The 23736-nt window shown below is 41.2% G+C and overlaps 1 protein-coding gene and 1 long non-coding RNA gene across 3 annotated transcripts in view; one reads left to right on the plus strand and one right to left on the minus strand.

Annotated features, from left to right (window-relative positions):
- The window catches only part of WNT2 (Wnt family member 2), a 47245-nt gene extending 23791 nt beyond the window's left edge, over window positions 1–23454 (minus strand). Inside the window, exons 1-3 of one of the 2 annotated variants that reach the window (XM_055283786.2) lie at window positions 22892–23454; window positions 20545–20771; window positions 15055–15332 (exon numbers count right to left, since the gene is read on the minus strand). In XM_055283786.2, the coding sequence (XP_055139761.1) occupies window positions 15055–15332; window positions 20545–20771; window positions 22892–22974 (588 nt within the window). In that variant the 5' untranslated portion in view covers window positions 22975–23454. Of the gene's footprint in view, window positions 1–15054; window positions 15333–20544; window positions 20772–20916; window positions 20950–22891 lie in introns of those variants that run through there. The other variant, XM_063642164.1, reaches the window with a different exon arrangement.
- LOC134737038 (uncharacterized) overlaps window positions 22943–23736 on the plus strand; it is a 165668-nt gene continuing 164874 nt past the window's right edge. The window contains exon 1 of the long non-coding RNA XR_010121586.1: window positions 22943–22999. This is a non-coding gene — a long non-coding RNA (uncharacterized lncRNA). The remainder of the gene's footprint in view (window positions 23000–23736) is intronic.

The following is a 23736-nucleotide window of genomic DNA, read 5'->3' on the forward strand; positions in this document are numbered from 1 at the left end:
CTCCTCCCTTCCTTGCTAACAGTTTTTGTTCAGGTGTTGGGCAGCCTTGTGTTACGAAGGACTCCTGACCCCAGAGTAGTCTAAATCGCTAATAGTAATTTCACCGTCTTGCCACTAATTTTTTTCCAGCTTGGAGCATGTGCTGACTCAGTTTGGGCCAATCCTATGATAGGAGAAATCTCTTAGGAGTCTTGTAAAAAATGTTTTTTCACTCTTTATTTTTTATTTATCTATTTTGTTTTTGAGACTGTGTCTTGCTCTGTCGCCAGGCTGGAGTGCAGTGGTGCGATCTTAGCTCACTGCAACCTCTGCCTCCCTGGTTCAAGCGATTCTCCTGCCTCAGCCTCCTGAGTAGCTGGGACTACAGGTGCGGGTCACCACGACTGGCTAAGTTTTGTATTTTTAGTAGAGATGAGGTTTCACCATGTTGGCCAGGATGGTCTCAATCTCTTGATCTTGTGATCCGCCTGCCTCGGCCTCCCAAAGTGCTGGGATTACAGGCGTGAGCCACCGCACCTGGCCATGTTTCTTCACTCTTTGAAAGAGACACGTGACGGGGGAGCATGGTGGCTTATGCCTGTAATCCCAGCACTTTGGGAGGCTGAGGCAGGAGGATCACTTGATCCCAGGAGTTCAAGAACAGCCTGGGCAACATAGAGAGACTCCGTTTTTACAAAAAAAGAAAAAACTAGCCAGAGGTGGTGGCACATGCCTATGGTCTCAGCTACTCGGGAGGCTGAGGTGGGAGGATCGCTTGAGTCTGGTGTTAGAGGCTGCAGTAAGCGATGATTGCATCACTGTACTCCAGCCTGGGTGACAGAGTGAGACCTTGTCTCAAAAATAACATAATAAAATAAAAAAGGCACATAAGGAGAAATACCTCGTTTCTGTCTCTAGATGCTGGTTTCTGTAGCAGCCTCTCTGCAAAATGAGGGCAGCAATGCCGACAGGCAGCAAGCTGCAGGCACACTTGACAGATGTGAAGATCTGGGTCCTGAGGATGCTGCTGAGCTGCTTGATGAGCCCGCTTTGGACCTGCCCTACGCCAGACTTTTTGTGATCCAAGTTAGTAAACTTTCCTCTTTTTTTTTAGTGCCTTTGGGATCTGTTACTTGTAGCAGAAAGTATTTCAACAGGTACCATGGTCACTTCTTGGTTGTGGATTAATGACAGGCTTTATCTGACAATTAACCTGGGAGGAAACTGAGACAGCGTCTCTAGTATTGGGCTTGCTCACGTCTGCAGCACCCACTGTTAACGCATAGCGCGTTCAGTGCTCAATCGGAGTTTGGGGCTACCTTCATCTCTTCTATGTACTGGGTTTGCAGACTTGAAATTCAAACCCTTAACCTCGAAGTGGACAAAACTGTACTCAATCAGAGAGGCAGAGGGAAGGGGATGTAAGCTGACGCAGCATGTTTTCAAGAGTTAACTGAGGTAAGAGTAAGGATATGAGGGCAAGAAACTCACAACGAGGATTCCTAGTTTAGAACAACTCCAGTATTCAAATGTTATATAGCATGATAACAATAACAACCACGTATTGAGTGAGTGCTTAACTATGTGTCAGGCTCCACACCGAGTGGTTTACACACATTATTTAATTATCACCATCAGGCAAAGTAAGTTATCATTCCCATTCTATGCTTATGAAAACCAGGGCTCTGCAAGGAAAGGAAAATCCCTGGTCACCCAGCTATTTAGAGGTAGAACAAAGATGTGAATCTCAGATCTGTGCTATTTCTAAAAACACTTAAAATTCTACTATAAATCACATTGTGATTTTGAATTATGATTTGAATTGTGATTTTGAATTATGCATTCTGTTTCCCTCCATTCTTTTTTTTTTTTTTTTGAGACAGAGTCTCCCTCTTGTCGCCCAGGCTGGAGTGCAATGGTGCGATCTCAGCTCACTGCAACCTCCACCTCCTGGGTTCAAGTGATTCTTCTGCCTCAGCCTCCTGAGTAGCTGGGATTACAGGTGCATGCCACCATGCCTCGCTATTTTTTTGTATTTTTAGTAGAGACAGGGTTTCTCCATGTTGGTCAGGCTGGTCCTCAGGTGATCCATCCGCCTCGGCCTCCCAAAGTGCTAGAATTACAGGCGTGAGCCACCGTGCCCGTCCGCCTCCATTCTTTTGAGTAATCAAGAATTGACTTAAAATATTACATACCTATTATAATAGGGCAGAGGAGGAAGAAGAAGTAGAGAGAGAAATAATGGGGGATTACATTGCATCTTCCAAACTAATCATTAAAAATTTATTAGACAATTCACAGAAGAAATACAAAGTACTAACAAAAGGACAAAAAGGTGTTCCACTTATTAGTAATTGGAGAAATGCAAACTGAAATAATACACCTTTTTTTGCCTAGCAAAAATAGTAAAAATGTCAATTTTTTAAATTTTAAGAATAAAAAAATAGTAAAATAGTAAAAAGACTTTGGTGTTAGTAAGAGTCCAGGGGAAGAGATGCTTTAACAAACCATTGGTGGTGGAGTATAGCGATCCATCATTTAAATGAAGAGTGTTTTTGCAATACCTGCAAAAATGTTAAATGTACGTATCCTTGACCTGGTGATTCCACCCTGGAAACATCTGCACAAGCTTGGAAGGATACACACCCACATGGATCTTCATGCAGCTATTGCATAATTAGTAACAGCAAAATATGAGGAAAAACCCAAATGACATCAGTAGGAAAACGGCTAAGCAAATTATGGTATATGCTTAATAATGGAATATTATGTGGTCTCTGAACAATGAAGTAGGTCAGTCTTATAGGTAGGAAAGAAAGTCAAGTGATAAAAGCAAAATGCAGAACAATATATGTGGTATGATCCACTTTTTAAAGGCCTGCATATGTATGTATAGCTGGCAGAAAAAGGGAAAAAAAGTTCTTTTACAATCTGGCTACAGTTTGAGGGATTTCATGGTCTTGAAAGAGGGGGGAAACAAAAAGGGCGAAATTACTCCACATAGTAAAATAACAGGAATTTGAGGCTTTCTTCCTGGCAGCTGGAGAGGGCAGGTCAGTGGGTGTCACTCCTGGCTACATATTCAAATCACCTGGGGATCATTTCCAGCCTCTCCCCAGACTGGGTGAATCAGAACCTAGGGTGGATGTGAAGCCTGGGCCTTGAAGGTACTTGTGGTTCCTCAGTTGATTGATTCTAATATGCAGTCAGGGTTCAGAATCATCCAGACCCAGGGATGCAGAGGAGAAGGTGAGAAACCCCTGCACCGTGGCGGGAGTCTGGGGCCTATGGAGGGTTACAGCGGTGAAGAATTCCTGCGGCAGAAGCTGGCATTACATTTCTAAGAACGGGGAAATCGTTATTCAATTAGAGATTGTTTCCTACCCTATGCCACCAAGACATCAGAATCTCGAGGAAAATGTGTCACCAGTGACAATCTCTGCTAGTGCTGCTTTGGAGGGAATGAAAGATGGGTGGTGGCCAGTGTCCAACCCAAATACCAATGGATCAATGGATAGCCACACCAGAGCAACAGGCTATAGCGGCAGGATACTCCCCCTGGGGTCTTCGGAGGCACTGGGCAAGGAGCTTGGTTGGGGTGGGAGGGCGGTTTCCCATGCACAGCCGCTGATGGTGGGACTGGAGACATTTTATTTGGATGATAAAAGAGTGAGTGACTAAAGTCGAGGACCTCTGTTCTGTAACTGTAAGTAAATTTTGATTCTAAAATTTTAAAACAATAAACATCTACATAATATTATTAACTGCACAGCCAAGAACTGTGCCAGGATTGCAGTTCATTATCTCTGATCCAAGATCACAAACCTTCGTATCAATGAAGGATGTTCTTAAAGTGAAGTTGGGTGTTTTCTCGTTCTATTTGCTACCAATTGCATTGGCTATCACCTCATGTTTTCCACCCTCACCATTGTTCCACCTGCTCGTCACTTCTCCTCATTTCCTGGGGGCAGCCACAGTCTTCCGTCCTCTTGTGCCAGCCAGGACTGGCTGCACAGCTCAGACCTAATGTCATGCACTGCTAGCCTGGACACGCTGTATCCTAGATGCCATGTTTTCTCTTTGGATGTATTCCTCTGAATAACTCCTTTAAGGTGGATGCATTTTCTGAATTCTTGCATGTCTGACATGTCTTCAGTCAGCCTTCACACTTGATTAATAGCTTGGCTGGGTATAGAATTCTGGATTTAAGACTTTGAAAGTATATCTCCACAGGCTTTTGGCTTCTAATGTTGCAGATGGGAAGTCTGATATGGGAAGTCTGGTGGATTCTTTGAAAATGGATTTGTTCTTATTTTCATTTTACTTTGTATTTTTTCCCCTATGAAAGCTCCCAGAATCATTCCCTTATTCTTGGGTTCTGAAATATCACAATATTATTCACTATTAATCTTGTTCAGCACTCAGCAGGCCCTTTCAATCCTCTCCTCCATATATATATATATATTTTTTGAGACAGAGTTTCACTCTTGTTGGCCAGGCTGGAGTGCAATGGCGAGATCTCTGCTCACTGCAACTCCACCCGCCGGGTTCAAGCGACTCTCCTGCCTCAGCCTCCCAAGTAGCTGGGATTACAGGCGTCCGCCACCAGGCCCAGCTAATTTTTGTATTTTTAGTAAAGACAGGGTTTCACCATGTTGTCCAGGCTGATCTTGAACTCCTGACCTCAGGTGATCCACCCGCCTCGGCTTCCCAAAGTGCTGGGATTACAGGCGTGAGCCACTGCACCTGGTCATTTTTTTCTTTTTTAATGGCATTCTAATTAGCCGGTTGCCAAATTTTGGAATTGGTCCTCTATGTCACTTATGTTTTCTCTCATCTGTTTTCAATACTTTCTTCCCAATTTCTTGAGGAAGAAATTCCATCAGAGTAACACTCCTTGCTCTTTCCACCCCCTTACTCATGTCTCCCCAGAGGAAGATAAATGATTCGTCCAACTGGTAAGTTTAGAGGAAGGAGCAGGGCTTGTGTGCCTGGGTTCTTTCTCTTTGGGGATCTGGTAGCCTGTGGAAATGAGCTGTGATAAGCTCCTACCATCTAGCATGTGGCTCCCTTGCTGCAGGGGCTCTGAGGGCCAGCCTGTGGCAGGTGAGTCTGCCTGGCTCAGGGTTGGGCTGCTCGGGAGCTCTTTGCTTCCAGGCCGCGTCTTCTAGGGCGCATTTTCTTCAATCACGAAACTGACACTTTTAGTCCATCCATTTGTCCATTTTTCAGTTGGTTTCAAACTCAAGTGGAAAAGAGCGGGGGACGTTTATGGACCTCCTTAAACATTTATCTTTTGGGCTTTTTGATGTACTTTCTGAGAGGTTTATTTGGCTTTCTCTTCCAGATTCTTTCTTTTTCTCTAATCGTCACTTTTTTAAAGCTTCCATTCTTATTTGTGGGTGTCAATATCATGTTTCTGTGAGGAGACTGATTAGGCTATAAAAAAGTTCTTTTATCCTTGAATTACTGCTTTTTCTCCTGGAGTAATTTTCCTGCAATTTATTTGTCTTTTTCTTTCACGCTGCTGTATTGAATCTAATATATGATAATCCTTGGACAGTCTCTTCATATTTAAGAATGAAGTAGTAAAAAGGCATTTAGGAACTCTGGTTGTAGAGGTGGGGCTTGTGGACCAAAAAATGTTGCTTTCTGGTGAGTTGGCAGGGCAATGACTATTTTTTTGAGATGAGCTCTTGCTGTATTGCCCAGGCTGGAGTGCAGTGACTATTCATAGGCACCATAATAGGGCACTACAGCCTTGAACTCCTGGGCTCAAGTGATCCTCCTACCTCCACTTCCCAAATAGTTGGGACTACAGGCAGGTGCCACTGCACCCAGGACACTGGCTCTTATGCTGAGGACTCTTACTCCAGAAAGCCTGGGATGTTAAATGCCAGACTTCCCCGGAGTTCTGCTCATGGGGAGAAGGGAGGGGTTGGGGTTTCCTATTCCATCGATGGAATTTTCAGTTATTCCCAATTTTCAGGCCTATGTGTCTCTCCAGGGCTTAGTTATATCTGAGGCATTCTCAGGGCTTCTTCCCTCCCATGTTGGCAGTTGCCCCATTTGCTTTTATTCTTCTAGACTGTGGCTTGTCCATCCTTCTTTATGAGCTACAATCTATTCATTTGCTTTCCACTTTCCAGAAATTCATTAAGCTCTTTCATTTCTTTTACTATTCTTATTATTGTCAATTTAAACCATTTTTTTCTATTACTATAATTTTAATGAAATTTGGGAGGAAGAGGGGAAACAGTACATGTCCCATTCACATCCTTGAGTCAGTTTGCACTTTGAAATGTTCTGGAAGGAGACAAGGACTGTGAGGGGAGAAAACGGTCCCAATTTCTGATACACGTTTCTGCACTGCTCAAGCTGTTGCTTTTGATACTATGTGCAAGCAATGCTTTTACAATGGGAAGAGAAAGAACTAGAATAAGAATCAACTACAATGACTTGCTGCCTCTCGCTAATGTGGGATACTGAAAGCTTCCTTCAGAACCTCAAGGCCATAGCCCATGACACAGTCACATCCTGGTTTCTATTTTGTCTCTTGAATCTTTCCTGAAAAGTCTCTTGTTCTACTTCCTTCTTCTTTGATTCTTAATGCAGGTCGCTGTCAAGATTCCATTTTCAGCCTTCTCGTATGCTCCTGTTCTCAATTCTCCCAGCCCCCATGGTTCTTAATATCACCAACTGGCCAGCACAATTCTTAATCAGTCCCCACTCCTCCCCATGTGCCTTAATCCCATCTAAGTTTTACTCCGTGGCATCCTGTCAATAAATAAATACTTGTTCATGTGACATGGCTATGCTAAAAAAGTAGTTTTTTGATAACTTCTACCTATGGACAGCAGGACTCTTTTGGTATTTAGCTTCATAGAAACCATTTTTAGCTTAATATATAACTATTCTCGACAAAAACTCTTCAATAGGCTCATAACTGCTTCAGTGCTAAAATCTTAGCAGATTTTTTTATGTGGCCCTTCATTTTTTATTTATTTTGAGCATTTTAAGCCTTTGACCTGCAGAGGCTATTTTCTAATTTTAAAATTTAAGAAACTTCTATTTTTTAATGTTCTTTTTTTCTTTTAAACAAACTTCTAGATATTAGCATTCTATACCAGATGCAGAAGTCTGTTTAAAAAAAAGAGCTATGGAAGAAGAAATTACATGCATTGTGTAAGCTAGAACAATTCTATTTTATATTTCTCTGCTCTAACTTTGTGTCAGAGTATAATACTGAGGCATCACATTCTTTAAGTTCTTACCATATATCAAACCATGCTAAACACTTTATATTCACTATTTTATTTAGTCCGCACTACCACGTAAGGTATATACTATTATTATCCCATTTTATAGATAAGGATATTGAAACACCCAGGAGTAGAGGAGCTTGCCCTAGATCTCACAGGCTGTAAGTGAGATAACCCAGGCAGGCACGATATAAGCCAAGCCTGTCTGACACCAAAGTCGACATCACTCTGCTGGTGTTTTTCATATTAGGGTTTGCCAATCTCTGGGGCTCATGTTCCTTGGATTCGGTGAGTTCTATAAGCTTTTACACTTAGTGTTTGCATATCTAATTATAGTCTAAAAGGAATTATATTGCCAGTTATAAAGACAAACTTCTCCTAAGGAAGTTTTGGTTTCTTAAGTCAGTTCTTCTGAAGACTGAGCCCAAGCAGCCCTTACAGTGTCTTTGTAAAACTTCTTTGCAGAACATGAGAATTTTTTTCTTGTAGGTACCTGCATTTTGCAAAGTTTATGAACCCTGTGTCATGTCATATTGATTTTCTTCCTATCAGAAAGAAGGCAGTCCATTTTATGCTGTGTGAAATATTTGCCAACTTAACAACTTGTCTGAGAAATCCTAGTTAGAATTTATTTTAGGTACCCATATACTGTGTTTTCACTAAATTATTTAGTTAAACTTGAGCATTTGAAGAAGTGTTAGTACTTCACTTTTTAGTTGGGTATATTCTACAAAGTCACTAATATATTTCTGGTTCTATATCAGTTTTCCTGAGGGAAACTCTCATTAAAAACATATTATTTAATTTTCAGCTGCTGGCTTGAAGCCAAGTACATTTATTAACAATTGAATCCTTTTGACAGGTCCACATCTCTAAGATACAAGTTACTGAAAATTGGGCCAACTCATACCTTTTAAACATACACACTCTGGAACTAAGAAAAAAATATTTGTTAAAAACTGTGCAGCTGATTTGCTTATGCAAACATTTATGAACTGAAATAAGACATTGCGATTTCTTGAGCACTGTCATTCTTTAAAAACAGTGACTGTGGGTGGGCTTAGCTAGAAAATATAAGGTGTGGAATTCACATATGTGGAATTCAAGAACATTACCATTGACTAACCATATATATAATAATTCTTATTGACTAATGAGGCAAGTCTAAAAAACATTTTCCACTAATAATAGAACTTTACATGGAACTGTAACAATTTTGTTAAGAGTTATTCCCTGTCTTGGGACTTGACTTCTGGTTAGTTTTTGATTCATATGATAAATAAAGATCTCTAATATCAAGCACATATTATTTTGGGGTCCAACAAGACAGAGGTGAGGTTGGCAGAACTGATATAACTTTTAAAAATGCTTTCCATTTTATGAACTAAGGAGACCAGTAAGTATAGAAATACCTACTAAGTGAAATTTATGCCCCATAAAGATGCTCAGGATTGTTGAAGGGAGGGTCAGGATGAATAGAAGGTTAAAGCAACGTGGCTCTGCAGTTCAGTATGGCTTTGGCATTTTCTTTCCTATTGATACTCCCTGCTTTCTAAGAGTGTGATTTCTTTGTCATCATGCCCCAGTTCTCTTAGGTCAGACCCATTATTTGTTTACTATTATTTATTTTAAGTGGCATCAAGGGATCAATTTTTTAAAGTCTTGGCCAGGCACAGTGGCTCATGCCTGTAATCCTAGCGCTTTGGGAGGCCATGGCAGGAGGATCACTTGGGCCCAGGAGTTTCAGACCACCCTGGGCAACATAGTAAGACCCTGTCTCTACGAAACGTAAAAAAAAAAAAAATTAGTCAAGCACAGTGGCATATGCCTGTAGTCTGAGCTGCTTGGGAGGCTGAGGTGGGAGGATCACTTGAGCCCTGTGCAGTGAGTCATGATTGGACTACTGCACACTCCAGCTTGGGTGACAGGGTGAGACCCTGTCTCAAAAAAAATTTTTTTTAAAGTCTTTGTTAGAATTTAGATTTGCTTGCTTGTAAAGTTTTACTTACATGTACTACAATATCCACTTCTGTTTACTTTGAAGGCACTTTCTGTAGGTGGAACTTAGAAGTATCTGGTCTGTCCCAGCGCCCAGGTAGGCCATGCTCAGGGGCAGGCCCTAGTGCTCCACAGCACTGACCTTCGGTGGTGCTTGTTTAGATAGCAAGTGAAACTAGAAATTTTGGACCCCCTCACCCTCTGAGCTTCTCCATAGAAAATACAGGATGCCAAGTCAAGTTTGAATTTTAGATGATTTCAGTGAGCAAACATATTCAATTTAGTTGCTGATTCTGGCCACCCTGCTAAACCTCAGTCTCCTCATATGCAAACTGTGTATAATAATGATACCTACCCCTGAGGCTTGCTTACCACCTGGTGTATATGCATAAGTATTTTATTTTATATGGCAACCCTAGTTTGGTAACTTGTGCAAGATTTTGCTCAAGTATTAGAGCCAGTTTTCTGATGCCAGGGCCTCATCCTCCATAATGCCTTAATCAAGAACTCCTAAACTAAGAGCTCCCAATGAGTAGAGGAGCCAATAATAACATTAACTATCGTGTTGAAAATGTAAATATCAACAGTTGCCATATGCTAATTTTTTAATATTAATAAATACCCAGAAGCTTACCATATCAGTACTTATATGTATATTTAAGGCTAAAAATAAAATTCAAAGAGATGCAAATTTCTCACAATTTTCCTAGTAAATCTATTTTTTTTGATATGGGATCTCACTATGTTGCCCAAGCTGGTCTCAAACTCCTGAGCTGAAGTGATCCTCCCACCTCAGCCTCCCCAGTAGCTGGGATTACAGTTGCATGCCACCTTGCCCAGTTAATTTTTTAAGTCATGAACTCAAACATATTACAGAAGGTTTGAACTTTGATAGCTATCACTCTTTCAAAGTGGACTCTAGAGAAATTAACAAATGCATGAAAATTAAACTTAAATATTTAATTTTCTCTCCCACTGTTCAATGCCTTCCTCTTGTCTTCCCAGTGGCAGCCAAATGTCTCTGCACAGTATTTGAGACTCTCCAGGCCGGGTGCCGTGGCTCAAGGCCTGTAATCCTAGCACTTTGAGAGGACAAGTTGGGCAGATCCCTTGAGCCCGGGAGTTCAACACCAGCCTGGGCAACATGGCGAAAGCTCATCTCTACCAAAAAACAAACAAACAAGAAACACCCCAAATTAGTCAGGCATGGTGGCATGTGCCTGTAGTCCCGGCTACTGAGACAGGTGGGAGGATTGCTTGAGCCCAGGAGGTCCAGGCTGCAGTGAGCCGAGATTGCGCCATGGCACTCCAGCCTGGGTAACAAAGCGAGACCCTGTCTCAAAAAAAAAAAAAAAAAAAAAGGACTCCCCAGATCTGGCTGGGACTCAAATTTCAAATTTTCAGCCTCAGTTCCTATTAACTCTCAGTCTTGAACTCCACCCTAGAGTTCTTGTATTCCTCAACTTTATGATACACTTCCTGCTCCAATATCTGTCTTTGTCTTGAAGTCCCTTCATCCTGGAAAGTGCTTTCCCTATCTCAACCATGGGAAATCTTTTATCTCCAGCTCAAACACCCAGTTCTTTTTATGATACAACCATTATCTCCTCAGCTAACTGGCCCTGTGGCTGATTATGTTATTATACCACATAGCATTGCTTGCCTTGCAATTGTATTAGTCTTGTCTCCTTGACTAAAATTTAGTTTCTTATGGTCAGGGGCTGCTTTGTTTTATTCTTTTCCACATTGATTTAGTACCAAAACCGATGCCTTTCCCAAAGTAATTCCTTAATAAAATAACTGTTGAACCAAAGTTAGTCCCAAAATACAAGAACAGAACTCTGAAAGTTGCAGTGCCATTTGTTGAAATTTTGCAAATCCTCCAAAAAGAAGAATAAGTTGGTTTGGGTGTGCTCACAATGGCTGGCAGTTAGGTTTTCGGCACTTAAAACAACTTTTCCTTGTTGTTAAAAACCGATACACATTCATTTTAGAGAATGTGTGAAGACACACACAAAGAAAAAAAAAATCATCAGTAAACTACCTTCCAAAGGTAGTAGCTGCTGGTTTTTCCCCTGTACATATAGAAATATTGTTTGTTTTCTCAGAAATTCTCAACAAAGGCAATATGGAAATGTAGACGAGGGCACATGGGACAACAGGAGCGGATGTGAACTCCCAGGATCTAGTACTTCATGATTCTATGACCCTGCTTTAGTCTCTCCATCCCTCTCAGGCCCAGTTGCTCATCTGAAAAGTAGAAATATGAATACTATTTTTTATTCCTACAGGGGTTTTGGAAATATCAAATTATAAAACATTTGACAGTATTTCATAAATTAAAAAATACTATATGCCTGGTTTTATTAGTGTGTTAACTGAATAGAAGATGACTCTGTAGATAGATGGAGTGATCAGATTGAATCCTAAATAATAATTTCAGCTGGATGGACTTCTGCCTAGCTCCGTTACCTGAGTTACGAATAATCTTAACTTCACAAAAGGGAAAGGAACTTTTATTAAGCATCTATTACTGCCAGGTTCTGTGCTATGTGCCTTACACTTGTCTTCCCGTAGCACCACAAAATGCCCTTTCATACATGAGAAAAACCGAGATTCAATGAGCAAAGCCACTGGTAATGTAAGGTTAAAACAAAGGTGCATCTGATTTGAAGTCCCGTGTTCTTTTCTACTTTTAAGTTAGAGGCACCTTTTAGGGAAAGTATTTTCATGAAATGCCTCTTATTCTTATGGAAATTGCTACTCTTATAGAAACTTTCAGAGTGATGGAAGGGCAGTAAGATTGGAAACATGAGTTATTTTGATACAAATTCCTTAGGAACATTTAAAGAAGTTGTGATTATTTCATTATTTCATCTTAGAAGAAACAGTGAACTAACTTTTTTGTTTGTTTGTTTGTTTTGTTTTTTTGAGACAGGGTCTCGTGCTGTGACCCAGGCTGGAATGCTGTGGTGTGATCAAGACTCACTGCAGCCTCAACCTCCCTGGCTCACGTGATCCTCCCACCTCAGCCTCTTGAGTATAGCTGGGAATAGTAGCTGAATAGCTGTGGTAGTAGCACTGCCACACTTGGCTAATTTTTTGTATTTTTCTGTAGAGACAGGGTTTCACCATGTTGCCCAGGCTGGAAGAGTGGACAAATTTAAAAGGTGCTTGTTTGCAAGCTCATCAAAGGAAATAAATGGCAGATATTGACCTTTTGCATGTAATTTACCTAAAAGTATCTTAAAATGTAATTTGGAAGTTTTTATAGCATGGCTTCTTTAGACCTAAACAGAGCTGCTGAAGGATGCTATAGAATTTCCTTCTTGATAGAATATTTGTTTTGAACAACACAGGCTTATCTTTTTAGTACTTATTCATAGTCCTAATTCGAGGTGGAAAACTAGACTCGATCAAGGACGAGCACTTAAGTAAACATGGAAGAAAAAAATCATTATAAATTCTGCTGAAACTGTGATTAAATGATATAGCACAGAGGATCTAAAATGACATTACAGTACAGAGACACATGAGGGTGCTCTAACCAACTGCTATAGTAAATAAATTGTTCAAATATTGGGGAAAAATTAAGGCCCGTTGTGAATGGCAGTGATGAATTCTGACTTTTAACATTAGCTTAACAGAGCAATCTTAGAATAGATGGTTTTAAAAAAAATGAAACATATTGCTCTCCCCTACCCCTCCCAGTTTAAAAAGTAGATGTTCATATTGGCCAATTTGGAAAATGCTGAAAAGCACAAAGAAGAAGAAAAAAAGTGGACTGATGTTACCATCAGCCCTGGGAAGTGGGGGCTTTCTAGAGCCTTAGAGCCAAGCCAGTTGGAGGCTTAGCTCAGGAGGCCTGCCTTCAAACAAGCCCAGCCTGTTCTCATTTTGATTCCACAGACCTTCTGCTAGTACAAAGGGGGAGTAGAGACTGGGGGTCTAATGACCGCAAGAAGAGAATTAGAGACGCATGTTTATCTCAATACATTTACTCTCATTAAAGTTCATATTCACTGACATCATGCATCTCCTTGAAAAAGTCTGCCCACCCACCATTAATTAAAGCCACATTTTAAAAAGTCAGTGTGTGCACTTTTATTCCAATCAAAAGTAGCCTCCTAAGTTTTGCAGAGCAGGCAGGAGAATATCTGAGGCCTGACAGCTGTTCACCTCTACATGGTGAAGAATCATGTGATTTACATTAAAAGTTGTGTTTATTCAGGGCCTAAAATATAATAGCTATGATCTATTGTCTTGAAGAGTTGAAACATTCGACATCTAATGACCTATTTAGTGAAATTAACATTTATTTTGATAAGTCAATATTCTTTTGGATACAATATCTTTCATCTTTCCAAATAGAGAAATCTAACTATATACCCTGTTTGAACAATTAAGCAGCACACTCCTATCAAAGTCACCACACTTTATAACTTATACATGCACTATCAATGTTAGGACAAAGGTCAGTGTAAATTTTTTTATCCAAATCATTGCACAAACAGTAATTACCAATAGTTGTAGGATTGCACAACCATCGTCTATTTTCTTGGCAGTCGTGACTGTAAGTTCATAAATTCATGAAAATTAGGAATGTTGATTTTTAAAGTTCAAGAAAGGTACTATTTGTAAACAGTTCAGGTCACACTCATGTTATACCATGTGCTAAGCAAGAGTTCTTTCCTTCCAACTTCCTTTAAATGAGATTTGTTCTCTCCAGGAGCCTAGTAAAGGGGTTTTCATCCATTCTTTTCTATTATTTTTCCTATTAAAGCCCCCCCAGGGACCTTTCAATTTTATGCTGATCTTTCTTTATATATTAATATCAAACACATTTTTATGTTGTGTTGATAAAAGACAAATTATGGTTATCTCTTCCTACTGGCAATTAGATTATTCTAGAATAGTTCAGAACAAATATTTGATTCACCCAGCCAGTTAATGCTTTCCACACAAAAGCATCAAGTACAGCATTAAATTATCTAGTTATTCTGGTCATACCACCGTACCAAAAGACATGGGTCATCAATGGGTCTGAACATTGGCATTGAAATGGTTTAATCCTAGGGTAAAGCACCCCTGGACTAGGTGTTGAAACCTAACTTTCTAGTCCTTTCTACTAACTTCCTTGTGACCTTGAGTACCTTGAGGGCTTCAATTTCCTCATTTAACAAATGGTGGTTAGAGGGTGTACACTGAGTGGAGCCCAAGAAGTTAATGAGGTCTAGAGGAGAAGGGCCCAGAATATCCTTTGGGGATCATGTCTTCCCCTCGTCCACTTACTTATCCAGCATCAGAAACAACAAGGTGGGGCTTTTATGAGTGAGACTTGGGTCAGGTTCCCAAAGAGGGCATCCCTAAATCTAGAGGAAGCCAACAAACCATGCTTGGTGAGTTGTTTTCATGATACATGTAAGAAAAGATGCTCTGGGTCTTTATATCCCTTGGATATAAGCATTCAGTGTACCATTGCTATGTGGGATGAAGCACTATCCTAACCCACAGATCATATCTTCTGCTTAAATGATAGTGTCCAGAGAGACCATAAAAGACTTGAATCAACACAATGCCAAACACAATGGGTGGACTCCTTCAACTAGCTGTAGGAAGGAAGATGGAGTGTGGTTGGGAATATTTCAACCTAGTTGTTAGTATTCTTCAGAGCCAACAGCTAATGGCTGGGGGACAGTAGGAAGTTATGACTACACAGCATTTTATCAATTCTAGGAAAGTTTAAGAGAAACTCTGCCTAAGTGGTTTATAAAGCCATGCAGCCTACAAAATGAGCACCGTTGCATTTCCATACCTTCCTGCCAGCTCTGTTGTTGTGAAGATTCATCAGGGCTCTGGCATCCTTTCCTTTCCTTTCCTTTGCATCCACAAATGCGCGGGCAAACTTGATCCCATAGTCAATGTTATCACTGCAGCCACCCCAATCAAAAATGCCCTTGCTGTCCTTGGCGCTTCCCATCTTCTTTGGATCACAGGAACAGGATTTTACTTCTCCTTGGCTACAGGCCCTGGTGATGGCAAATACAACTCCAGCTGAGGAGATGGCATAAACAAAGGCAGATTCCCGACTACCTGAAACAAAAATGCTTTTCTTAAAAGTGGTCCGGTAGCACTATTTCTGAATAACTTTCATATGATAATTGTTTAATACTTGCTCTGTTTCAGACAACCTTTGCCACTAGACAACAAGGTACTGATATTCTTGAAGGGTTCTTTCCTAGAGCCCAGGCTCTTTCTTTAATATGAACCATCTCCATCTAATATAGGTTTTTGTCAATTTAGATATCTGTGTGGCAGCTCTTCTTAAATAAGCAGTATCAAAGAAAAAGATGGCCTTGCCCAGCTCCTGGCTTCACATTAGTCTCAAACACAGGCTTGCCCTGTTTCAACAGAGAGCTCTAGATATCCTAGAAGAGAGGAGCAGAGCATCTCTAGGCCTTTTTCTTTACAGTCTGAATGCTACAATTCTATCATTCCACAATATAGTTGGGTACTCATGACACCACAGCTTTCCTCAAAAAATCCTTCCAAACCTCCAGGACTTACTGAAGATACTCATATGCATTTAAATTATTGAGAATGAAATACTGAATTCAAAGAAATCTAGGGACTAAGGTGGGAAGAGAATTCTGGCAGTAACCAGCCCCTTGCATTAACACTGGCGAGCTTGGGCTTGGCATTGACTTTCATAAGTAATTGAGAGATTGCTGAAGGCAATATGCAATATCCTTGAGTTACATACTATATGTCTAACTATTAAGGTGAATTTACTTTCTTCTGGAACACCTGCACTAATCACTGGTATTGGGTAAAAGACAGTGAAAAGTTTTTCTTTGGTTTTTCTGGAAGGAAACAAATTTACCGCCTATAATTAGACTTGGGCAAGAACCCTTTGGGGTGCTTTCTTAGAATTGTTCTTTATTAGAGCACAGGCTACTTTCACTTACAGGCTGAAAGGTACATATTTCAGTGCAATAACTACATTAAATTATTTTAATAATCTGTAGTAACTCATAACACGGTGTCGTGGTATAGTGACAGATATAAGGCTCTTTAGGGTCCATGTGCACCTCATTTTTCAAGTGGAGCTGTATTTCATTGTTATTAGCATGCCCTTTTATTAATGGTGCTGCGGCAAATATATTAACAATCAAAATAGAAGCTGGATAACCTAATGCCAATGCAAGGCAGAAAACAGAGAACCATTCGGTGATTCAATATGTCAAGAGGAGTGTGACTTTTTGAACCACACAGCTGGGAGAGCAAACCACCTTTTCGCACTGAAGCCCTGCTTGTTTCCGTTTGTCATTCAGTGTTAAAATTTATTATACATCCCTTGCAATATTTGCTCTGCTAGTCTCATTATTAAAAATCAGGAAATCATATCTGCACCATATTAAATGGCACTTACCTCAGCCTTCAGAAAATATTTACCCCCCAAACCTCTAACCATCAAAAAAGGAATCAATCATGCCCTGTAGTTAGGTAAAATCAATTATATGACTATTTGCCACAGGTAGCAGATAGTGCTCTCCAGAGGGAAATATGATGGTTATAAGAGCTGTTTTAAAGAGTCCCAGCTTATACTATATAGATCACAGATATTCTAAATGGAATTGAGAAGTTTTGTAAAAGAAGGCGACTGATACATGCTAATGTGACTTAATCTCAGGTAGTGGCTTTCAGATAAATAAAACTTTTATTATATCCATTTTACAATTTAAGAAAATACCTTTTCCATAGTTACCCCATTTATCTTCTAAAGCTTGGTTTGGGATTTAGAAGCCAGCGCCCATGTTTAGAGAGATCACATAGGGGAGGAAATTCCCAAAAGCTTAAGGATGTAGCACTAGTCTTATTTTTTAAGAAGAAAGAAGAGACATTTTATGAGGTGGTCTATTATAGGAAAGGCATGGAAGATGGGGATGATAGCATATCAGGTAACCAGACAGTATTTTTGAAAGCAACAAGAGAAATAAATTGTCTAGGTGCAGAATTCATCCTGGTATAACTTGGAAACAATTACATTAACTTGTTGACTGAAAGAAAACAAATCACAATCTGCTTCATTTCAGAAATAATTTCCAAAGCAAAAATACAACTTTTCTAAATATTTGTCATTTATTATTCAAACACATTACTAAATAGCTAGATGTTCCTTTATTTAAATTAAAAATTTAGCACATTGACTGGTTTTTCATTTTAACTCCAGATGGTTTGGTACCGTGTAGATATAGCCCTAAAATGTTTTCAGTTAAGTGTTTAGATGAATCACTAAAATGTTATGTGTGAAGTAGTAGCACATTTCAAGAGCTGGCTTTGTAACAAAACAAATTTTGATCTTGGGCCTCTTCTTAGAAAGATCCTTTTTAAAGCTATCACAAAATGAAACAAAATCCAGATCTAAGTGGTGACATCTATATTTCCTAATGTGTTGCTATTGAAGTTTCTCTAATTTTTGTATGTAGATAAATCAAGCAATGTCTATTAAGTACATAGGCACAGTTTTTATTTGGGGTAGAGAGACTGTTACTTAGGAAGGCAAAACTCTAGAAGCTAGGGTTTCTTGAAGGTTGTGGATTGTTCAATTCTCTTTAAAGTATTTGCTTTATAACAAATATTTATAAGGATGAGAGCTAATTACCTTTGTGTTTTCTAAGGCTAATTCTAGAATTTTGGAGGTGTATTCTTGCAGGAATATTTTTAGATTTGCTAGTTCTGTCCTTGTTTCTCTGCCTGTGACTGGTAACTGTCTGTTGAATGAGTAAATTACAAATGTTTCTAAAAATTGTACTGTCTTACTCTGACTCTCTAAAGCCAAACAGACAAATGTTCTCCATTTCTCTATGACCATGGGACATTTTGGTAATTTTATGTTCTTCTTATAAATGGTCTTGCCCTTTGCCTTTCCTATTCATCTATGAGCATATTTAGGTATCCACAACTCTAAGATGTAACTTTTTCTCCAAGCAACTAATTGTAGAAATCTTTGGATAGCTTCATTGGAATTTCTTGATTATTTCCAGGATAAGCTGCTTTAGGCCAAATTCAGCCCTCCCATAACCAACACAAAATCATCACTGACAGTCACAAGAGTTTGCATAAATGTCTGAGCAGGAACCTGGCCTTCTGTGAAGAATGGAAAGAAATGATGTAGCATGAGTGGTTTAAGTTCTGAGTACTTTGGCAAAGTATTCTGCTTCATCTGAAAAAAATCTGAAGGAAGTACAAGTTAGAATCTCTTATTTACCTGAGGCCTAGACTAATTTAAACTAGTTCTGTTTCCTCCAGTCCTGTCATCCAGGCTGGAGTGCAGTGGCAATATGTTGGCTCGCTGCAACCTCCTCCTCCCAGGTTCAAGTGATTTTCATGCCTCAGCCTCCCAAGTAGCTAGGATTAAGGGCATGTACCACCACGCCCATGGGGTTTCGCCATGTTGGCCAGGCTGGTCTCGAACTCCTGGCCTCAAGTGATCTGCCCACCTCAGTCTCCCAAAGTGCTGGGATTATAGGAGTGAGCCTGGCTGTTACCTCTAGTTCTAACCTCCTTCCTGTCAGCAATTCTACAGCTCTGAAGAAAATAATAGTGTCAAGATTAAGTTACAGTATTTTATAAATGAATCCCCAGCTTTGGTGGATATATTTTCTTTAGGATCAGTGGTCAATATTGCTTCCTTTCATATGTGATCTAAAGGTTTTATTCAAATATGTAGACATCTTAATAGATCCAGAGATGATTATTTCATAAATGAGATGTACATCTAATTTGAAATCATTGCAAAATGGTTGTAAGCACTTTGAAAAAAATCCCGATATGTTTTAAACACTGAGAGCCATGCATAATATATCCAAAGATTACTCGTGCTAGATATTTGCAAACTCTCTTTAACAAGGTCCAGTTTCTTTAATTGATTCACTGGCAAGATAATCTAGGTGAAGTCTTAAAATTCCATGAAGCTGAAATTTATTATTAACCTTTCAAAAATTTGCGATGTCATATCGAAACTCCAAAAGGAATGCAGAAGAATATAGTTCTTAAACTAGAGAATAAAATTGCAGAATATCGCAGTAAATTAACTTTAGGGATACTCTAAGAATGAGAGTACTACGCCCTTGGGGGATTTTAAAGACATTCAGTTATGCATTTGGCCTCATAAAACCCTAGGGCTGTGATGATTACATGATAGAAACACCCTCTGTTAAGCATTACCAAGTGCACAGTCCGGATGATTTTCTTAGGAATTGGGGGGGTAGGCAAAAACAAGTATAAAGTTTCCTATTTTGGGGGTTTGCACATAAACTGCTGTGTTTTCAGTCAGATTTTCTAATAGCAAATGGACTGTGGTGTTTCTTGGAGAGTGCTAATAATGCCAGGTTAGCAGATGGGTATTATTTGAAAATGAAATATGATTTTCAATTAATTTGCTTTGATTGTGTCCTAGCTAGTGAGCTACTTTCCATATTCAGAACTTTTAAGAAGTTTACTATGTAATTAGAAAATGTTTACGGTTCCTGCTAAGGAAGAAAAAATCCTCTATGTATTCATGTTTCCCACCTCTATCCTCCATAGCTATCCTTATTGCTTAAAATGTAGCTGGAAAATAATAGGTACCCACTACAAGTTTATCCACTCATTCATCATAATGAATGAACAGGGCCTGCAATGCACAAGGCACCAAGCAAGGTGCAGGGAATATAGATTAGTTTCTGCCCTTATAGAACTTACAATCTGTTGGTAGGAAAAATGTTGAATTTAGACACAGAGTGACCCAAGGCTGAGTAGCTGAATGGAAGGTGAAAAGTGGTGAGTAGAGATTTGTCTCTGCTTCTTAATATCACTTACGTGGTGTTTTTGCAATACTGATAATCCTTTGCTGAGAAAAGATTTGAAGATTCTATCCTGATGATCTGCTCAAATTCTTCTGGGGGAAGCCCCAGAAAGCCAAGGAAAAAGTCAAAAGAGACTTGTGGCTCCTCCCTCTCGTCTCTTAGAGACGAAATCTGAACCTGGAGGATGTGCCCTATTGGAATGATGGACAGAGCAAAGAATGAAAAGACAATAGGCTGGGGTTCTACTTCTTCCTTTTAATTCACCTCTTACGGCCTCTAGACATGTTCCTTGATTTCTCTAGTCCTCACCTGTAAAACAGGGACAATGACGCCCAACAGAACAAACTTCTGATGGAATAAAATGCAATAGAAGATAAGCAGGGTCTCTGAAGATGGAGTGAGGGAGCTGTGCATGAGTGGAGAGCCACAGGGCTGGGTGAAGGCAGGAGACTTACTTCGGAGTAGGACCCTGCCAAAGAGGCTGTGATCCCTGTCCAGGGTGTTGCAATTCCAGCGGTGCTGGCGGAACTGGTACTGGCATTCCGCTGTCCACTCGGCCACGCCCTGGCTAATGGCACGCATCACATCTGGATGTCGGTGACACAGCTGCCGCTGGCTGCTCACCAGGCCTGGCACATTATCGCACATCACCCTGGAGGAGCCACCTGTAGCTCTCATGTACCTATAAGGGACCAACCAACACAGAGGTGAGGGCAACGTGAACAGGGAGGCCTGGCTCGGTGTTCCTGGGAGACTAAGGGTTCAAAGCACTTTTCAAATATGAATTCTTTATCCTTCTGGTGATATTAGAAAGCAAGGGTATTTACTTTTTATTTTAGTGGAGAAACAGGCAAGGCAGGCAGGCATAGTGAGTGATCTTGCAGAAGTCATCCCCAAAATGCTGTGATGACTGTCTGTTGGACACGAAGCTAGGTCCACCAGATGATGCTCTGGGCAGGGGGACAGAGGCAAGGTTGGCATTTGGGGAAGTGAATGACGGGTAAGAAGCAACGTGTCTTGCGGAGAATGTGTGGAAGACTGTTCTCAAGAAGGCTCAGATCTCAGTGACACAATGTGTCTGGACTTGGCTTTGAGGGAAGCTGACCTTAGAAGCTCTTCATTCCCATTATTTGACAGAATGTCTTAAAAACTGTCTGTATCTGTCTAATCAACACCTGCTGGTATCTGATGTTACACTCTCCTCACAGACAGGCTGTTCTTTCCTTACTGAAGAGCCTTTTAAATATTTCCATTTTGTAGCTCGTTTTGGCTTTTATAAAGATCCTTTGGAAAAAATTCTTTCTATTGTTATTAAGGACACTAAATGTTTGGAAGAATCAAACAGTGTTATAGCTCCATAAAGTACTTTTTGAAAAGAAACTTTAACAAAAAATTACATCATCATCTCTACCCAGATGTTCTCTATTAGTCGTGAAATGTTTAGAAAGGTACCTTTTATATAACCCAAGCTGCCATAGGTGTCTTTTGAAGCGATCAAACAAGGAGAATGTCTTTTTCTTGTATTTTCATTATTTTATATGATCATAAAATCGTTACAGCTGTGACTTCCAAAAAATATATTTAAGTGACAGCTGAGAGACAATGTGACAAAAAGCCTGAGCAATAAATAATGTTTATACACCCATGGAAACAGAAATAGTCATTTTATTGAAAAATGGTCAGTCTGATAAATCAATCTTTGATCCTGTGTCAGCAATGTCAAGGCTAAACGCCTCCCTGTTCAAAGCCGGCTTAGGAAGGAATTGAACTACTCTTCCCATCAGCACATTGCCTTGCTCCTTTGAAGAGCTCCAGTGTCTTCCTTAAAATTTCTCTGCTCTAGTCTGTACTTTAGCTGAGACCCCTTACCAGATTCTTTAAAAATTAGCCCACGATAACGGGTCTCTCTGAATCAATATTTTAATATCTGTTCTGAAACTTTTAGGTGCAAGGAAATTACAGGGCTATCAACTCTATCTCTTTCCAAGACCAGAAAGTTAGCAGACGGAGAAGAGTTTCTAGATAGGGAGGGAATCTGCCTTTGGAACTTTTAGCGACCTGGTATGGTTCAACATTCCATCACTATGCAAAAATAAATAAATAAATTGCAGACCAACGTACAAAGGAAAGCAGCAAAGTTACTCTTTGCGGGGACGGCTGTGAACAAGGTAACATCTTAGAGACAGACCCCAGGGTCTGTAGCTTTGCATTAAAGCCATAGTCTCTAACTGGAGGCAGCAAAATGTTCTTCCGCCCCACTGGGGTGAACCTGGAATGTGGAAGGACGGGAAATAATACAAAATCACACGCTTTAGGTTCTACAACTCCTGACTGGCTGAGTTGGCCCGTCGACTTACCTTGAGGCAGTTTTGGCTAGGTGGGGGCTTGGGGCAGGGGAGGCGGTTGTAGTTTTCAAGGTGAATTTACACACACACACACACACACACACACACACACACACACACACGTCTGTGCTAGAGCTGGAGACCAGGCTAGCACGTCTCTCAACAGGATAAGAAATTGGCTGATTTTGCTGTCGCTCAGCTGGATCCAAATAAACCAAACATCGGAGCTCTCATTTGAGGGGGAATGTGGTTTTATCGAGTTGTCAAAGCTGAAATGATCTTCTGGGAAAAGAGAAGGGGCTCACCATGGGGCGATAAGAGGGCAGTAGCCAGGGTTCGGGCCCGAATCCGAGACTGCTGCGGCCGCGGGGGAACGCAGCCAGGAAGGGTCTATGTGGCCAATGCGGTCCCCACTCCGATCTCCAAAATCCCCCCGCGCCCGTGCGCGTGGACTTACCACCATGAAGAGTTGACCTCGGGGGTGAGCCAGGTCAAGAGCAGAGGGAGCCAGAGCCAGATTCCACCGAGAGGGGCGTTCATATTAACCCCCTTGCGTCTGCATCAGGTCAGACTCCGTGTGCGGGCGCCATGCGTGCCCAGAGCAGAAGCGCTCAGCTCCGGGAGCGCCTCGTCACGGCCGCCGGCGCCTCGCCGCGCCCCCGCCCCCCGCTCGCGTCTGCGGCGAGTGGCGAGACTCGCTGATAAAGTTTCAAACGATGGGCCCGGCGAGCGATAAAGGCCAGCCCGGGCCGCCTCGCCCACAGCCCAATTCCCCAGGCGCAGCGAGCGCCTGCAGCCCGAAAGCTCTGCGCGCCTCCCGCGCGCCCCTGGCCGCTGTGCTCCGCTCCGGGCGCAGCCGAGGGAGGGGGTGCTGCGCCTGACGGGGGTGGGGAGAAACGCGGGGTTTTAGACACGGGTGCATGAAATGATGGCAAGAGATGTCTGGGGATGAGGTGAGGCGGCGAAGGGGGAACACCTCTGCATGGTTACGAGCACACGAGAATACAGGAACCTTTAGGGAAGCTCCAGGCCAAAAAGCATCCGTGGGCTCTAGGAGCGCGCGTTCCGGATTGCGGAGGCCGTCCGTTGGCAAACAAGTCCCTGAGCGTGCAGTGTGGGGAAACGAGGAAGGGGGCCGGGGGATAAGAAGATTACTATGCATGGGATACAAGAATCCAGAGATGATTCTCAACTCATTGCTTCGCTTCTCTCCCTGACGCTGGGATGAAGAGCTAGCACTTGTAAATTTGGAGCTGCCGCGTCTATGCAGGGCAAGGTTAGGGAGGGGCCAGGCCTCTGCGA

This window comes from Symphalangus syndactylus, chromosome 6, assembly GCF_028878055.3.
Source record: "Symphalangus syndactylus isolate Jambi chromosome 6, NHGRI_mSymSyn1-v2.1_pri, whole genome shotgun sequence".
Classification (NCBI taxonomy): Eukaryota; Metazoa; Chordata; class Mammalia; order Primates; family Hylobatidae; genus Symphalangus; species Symphalangus syndactylus.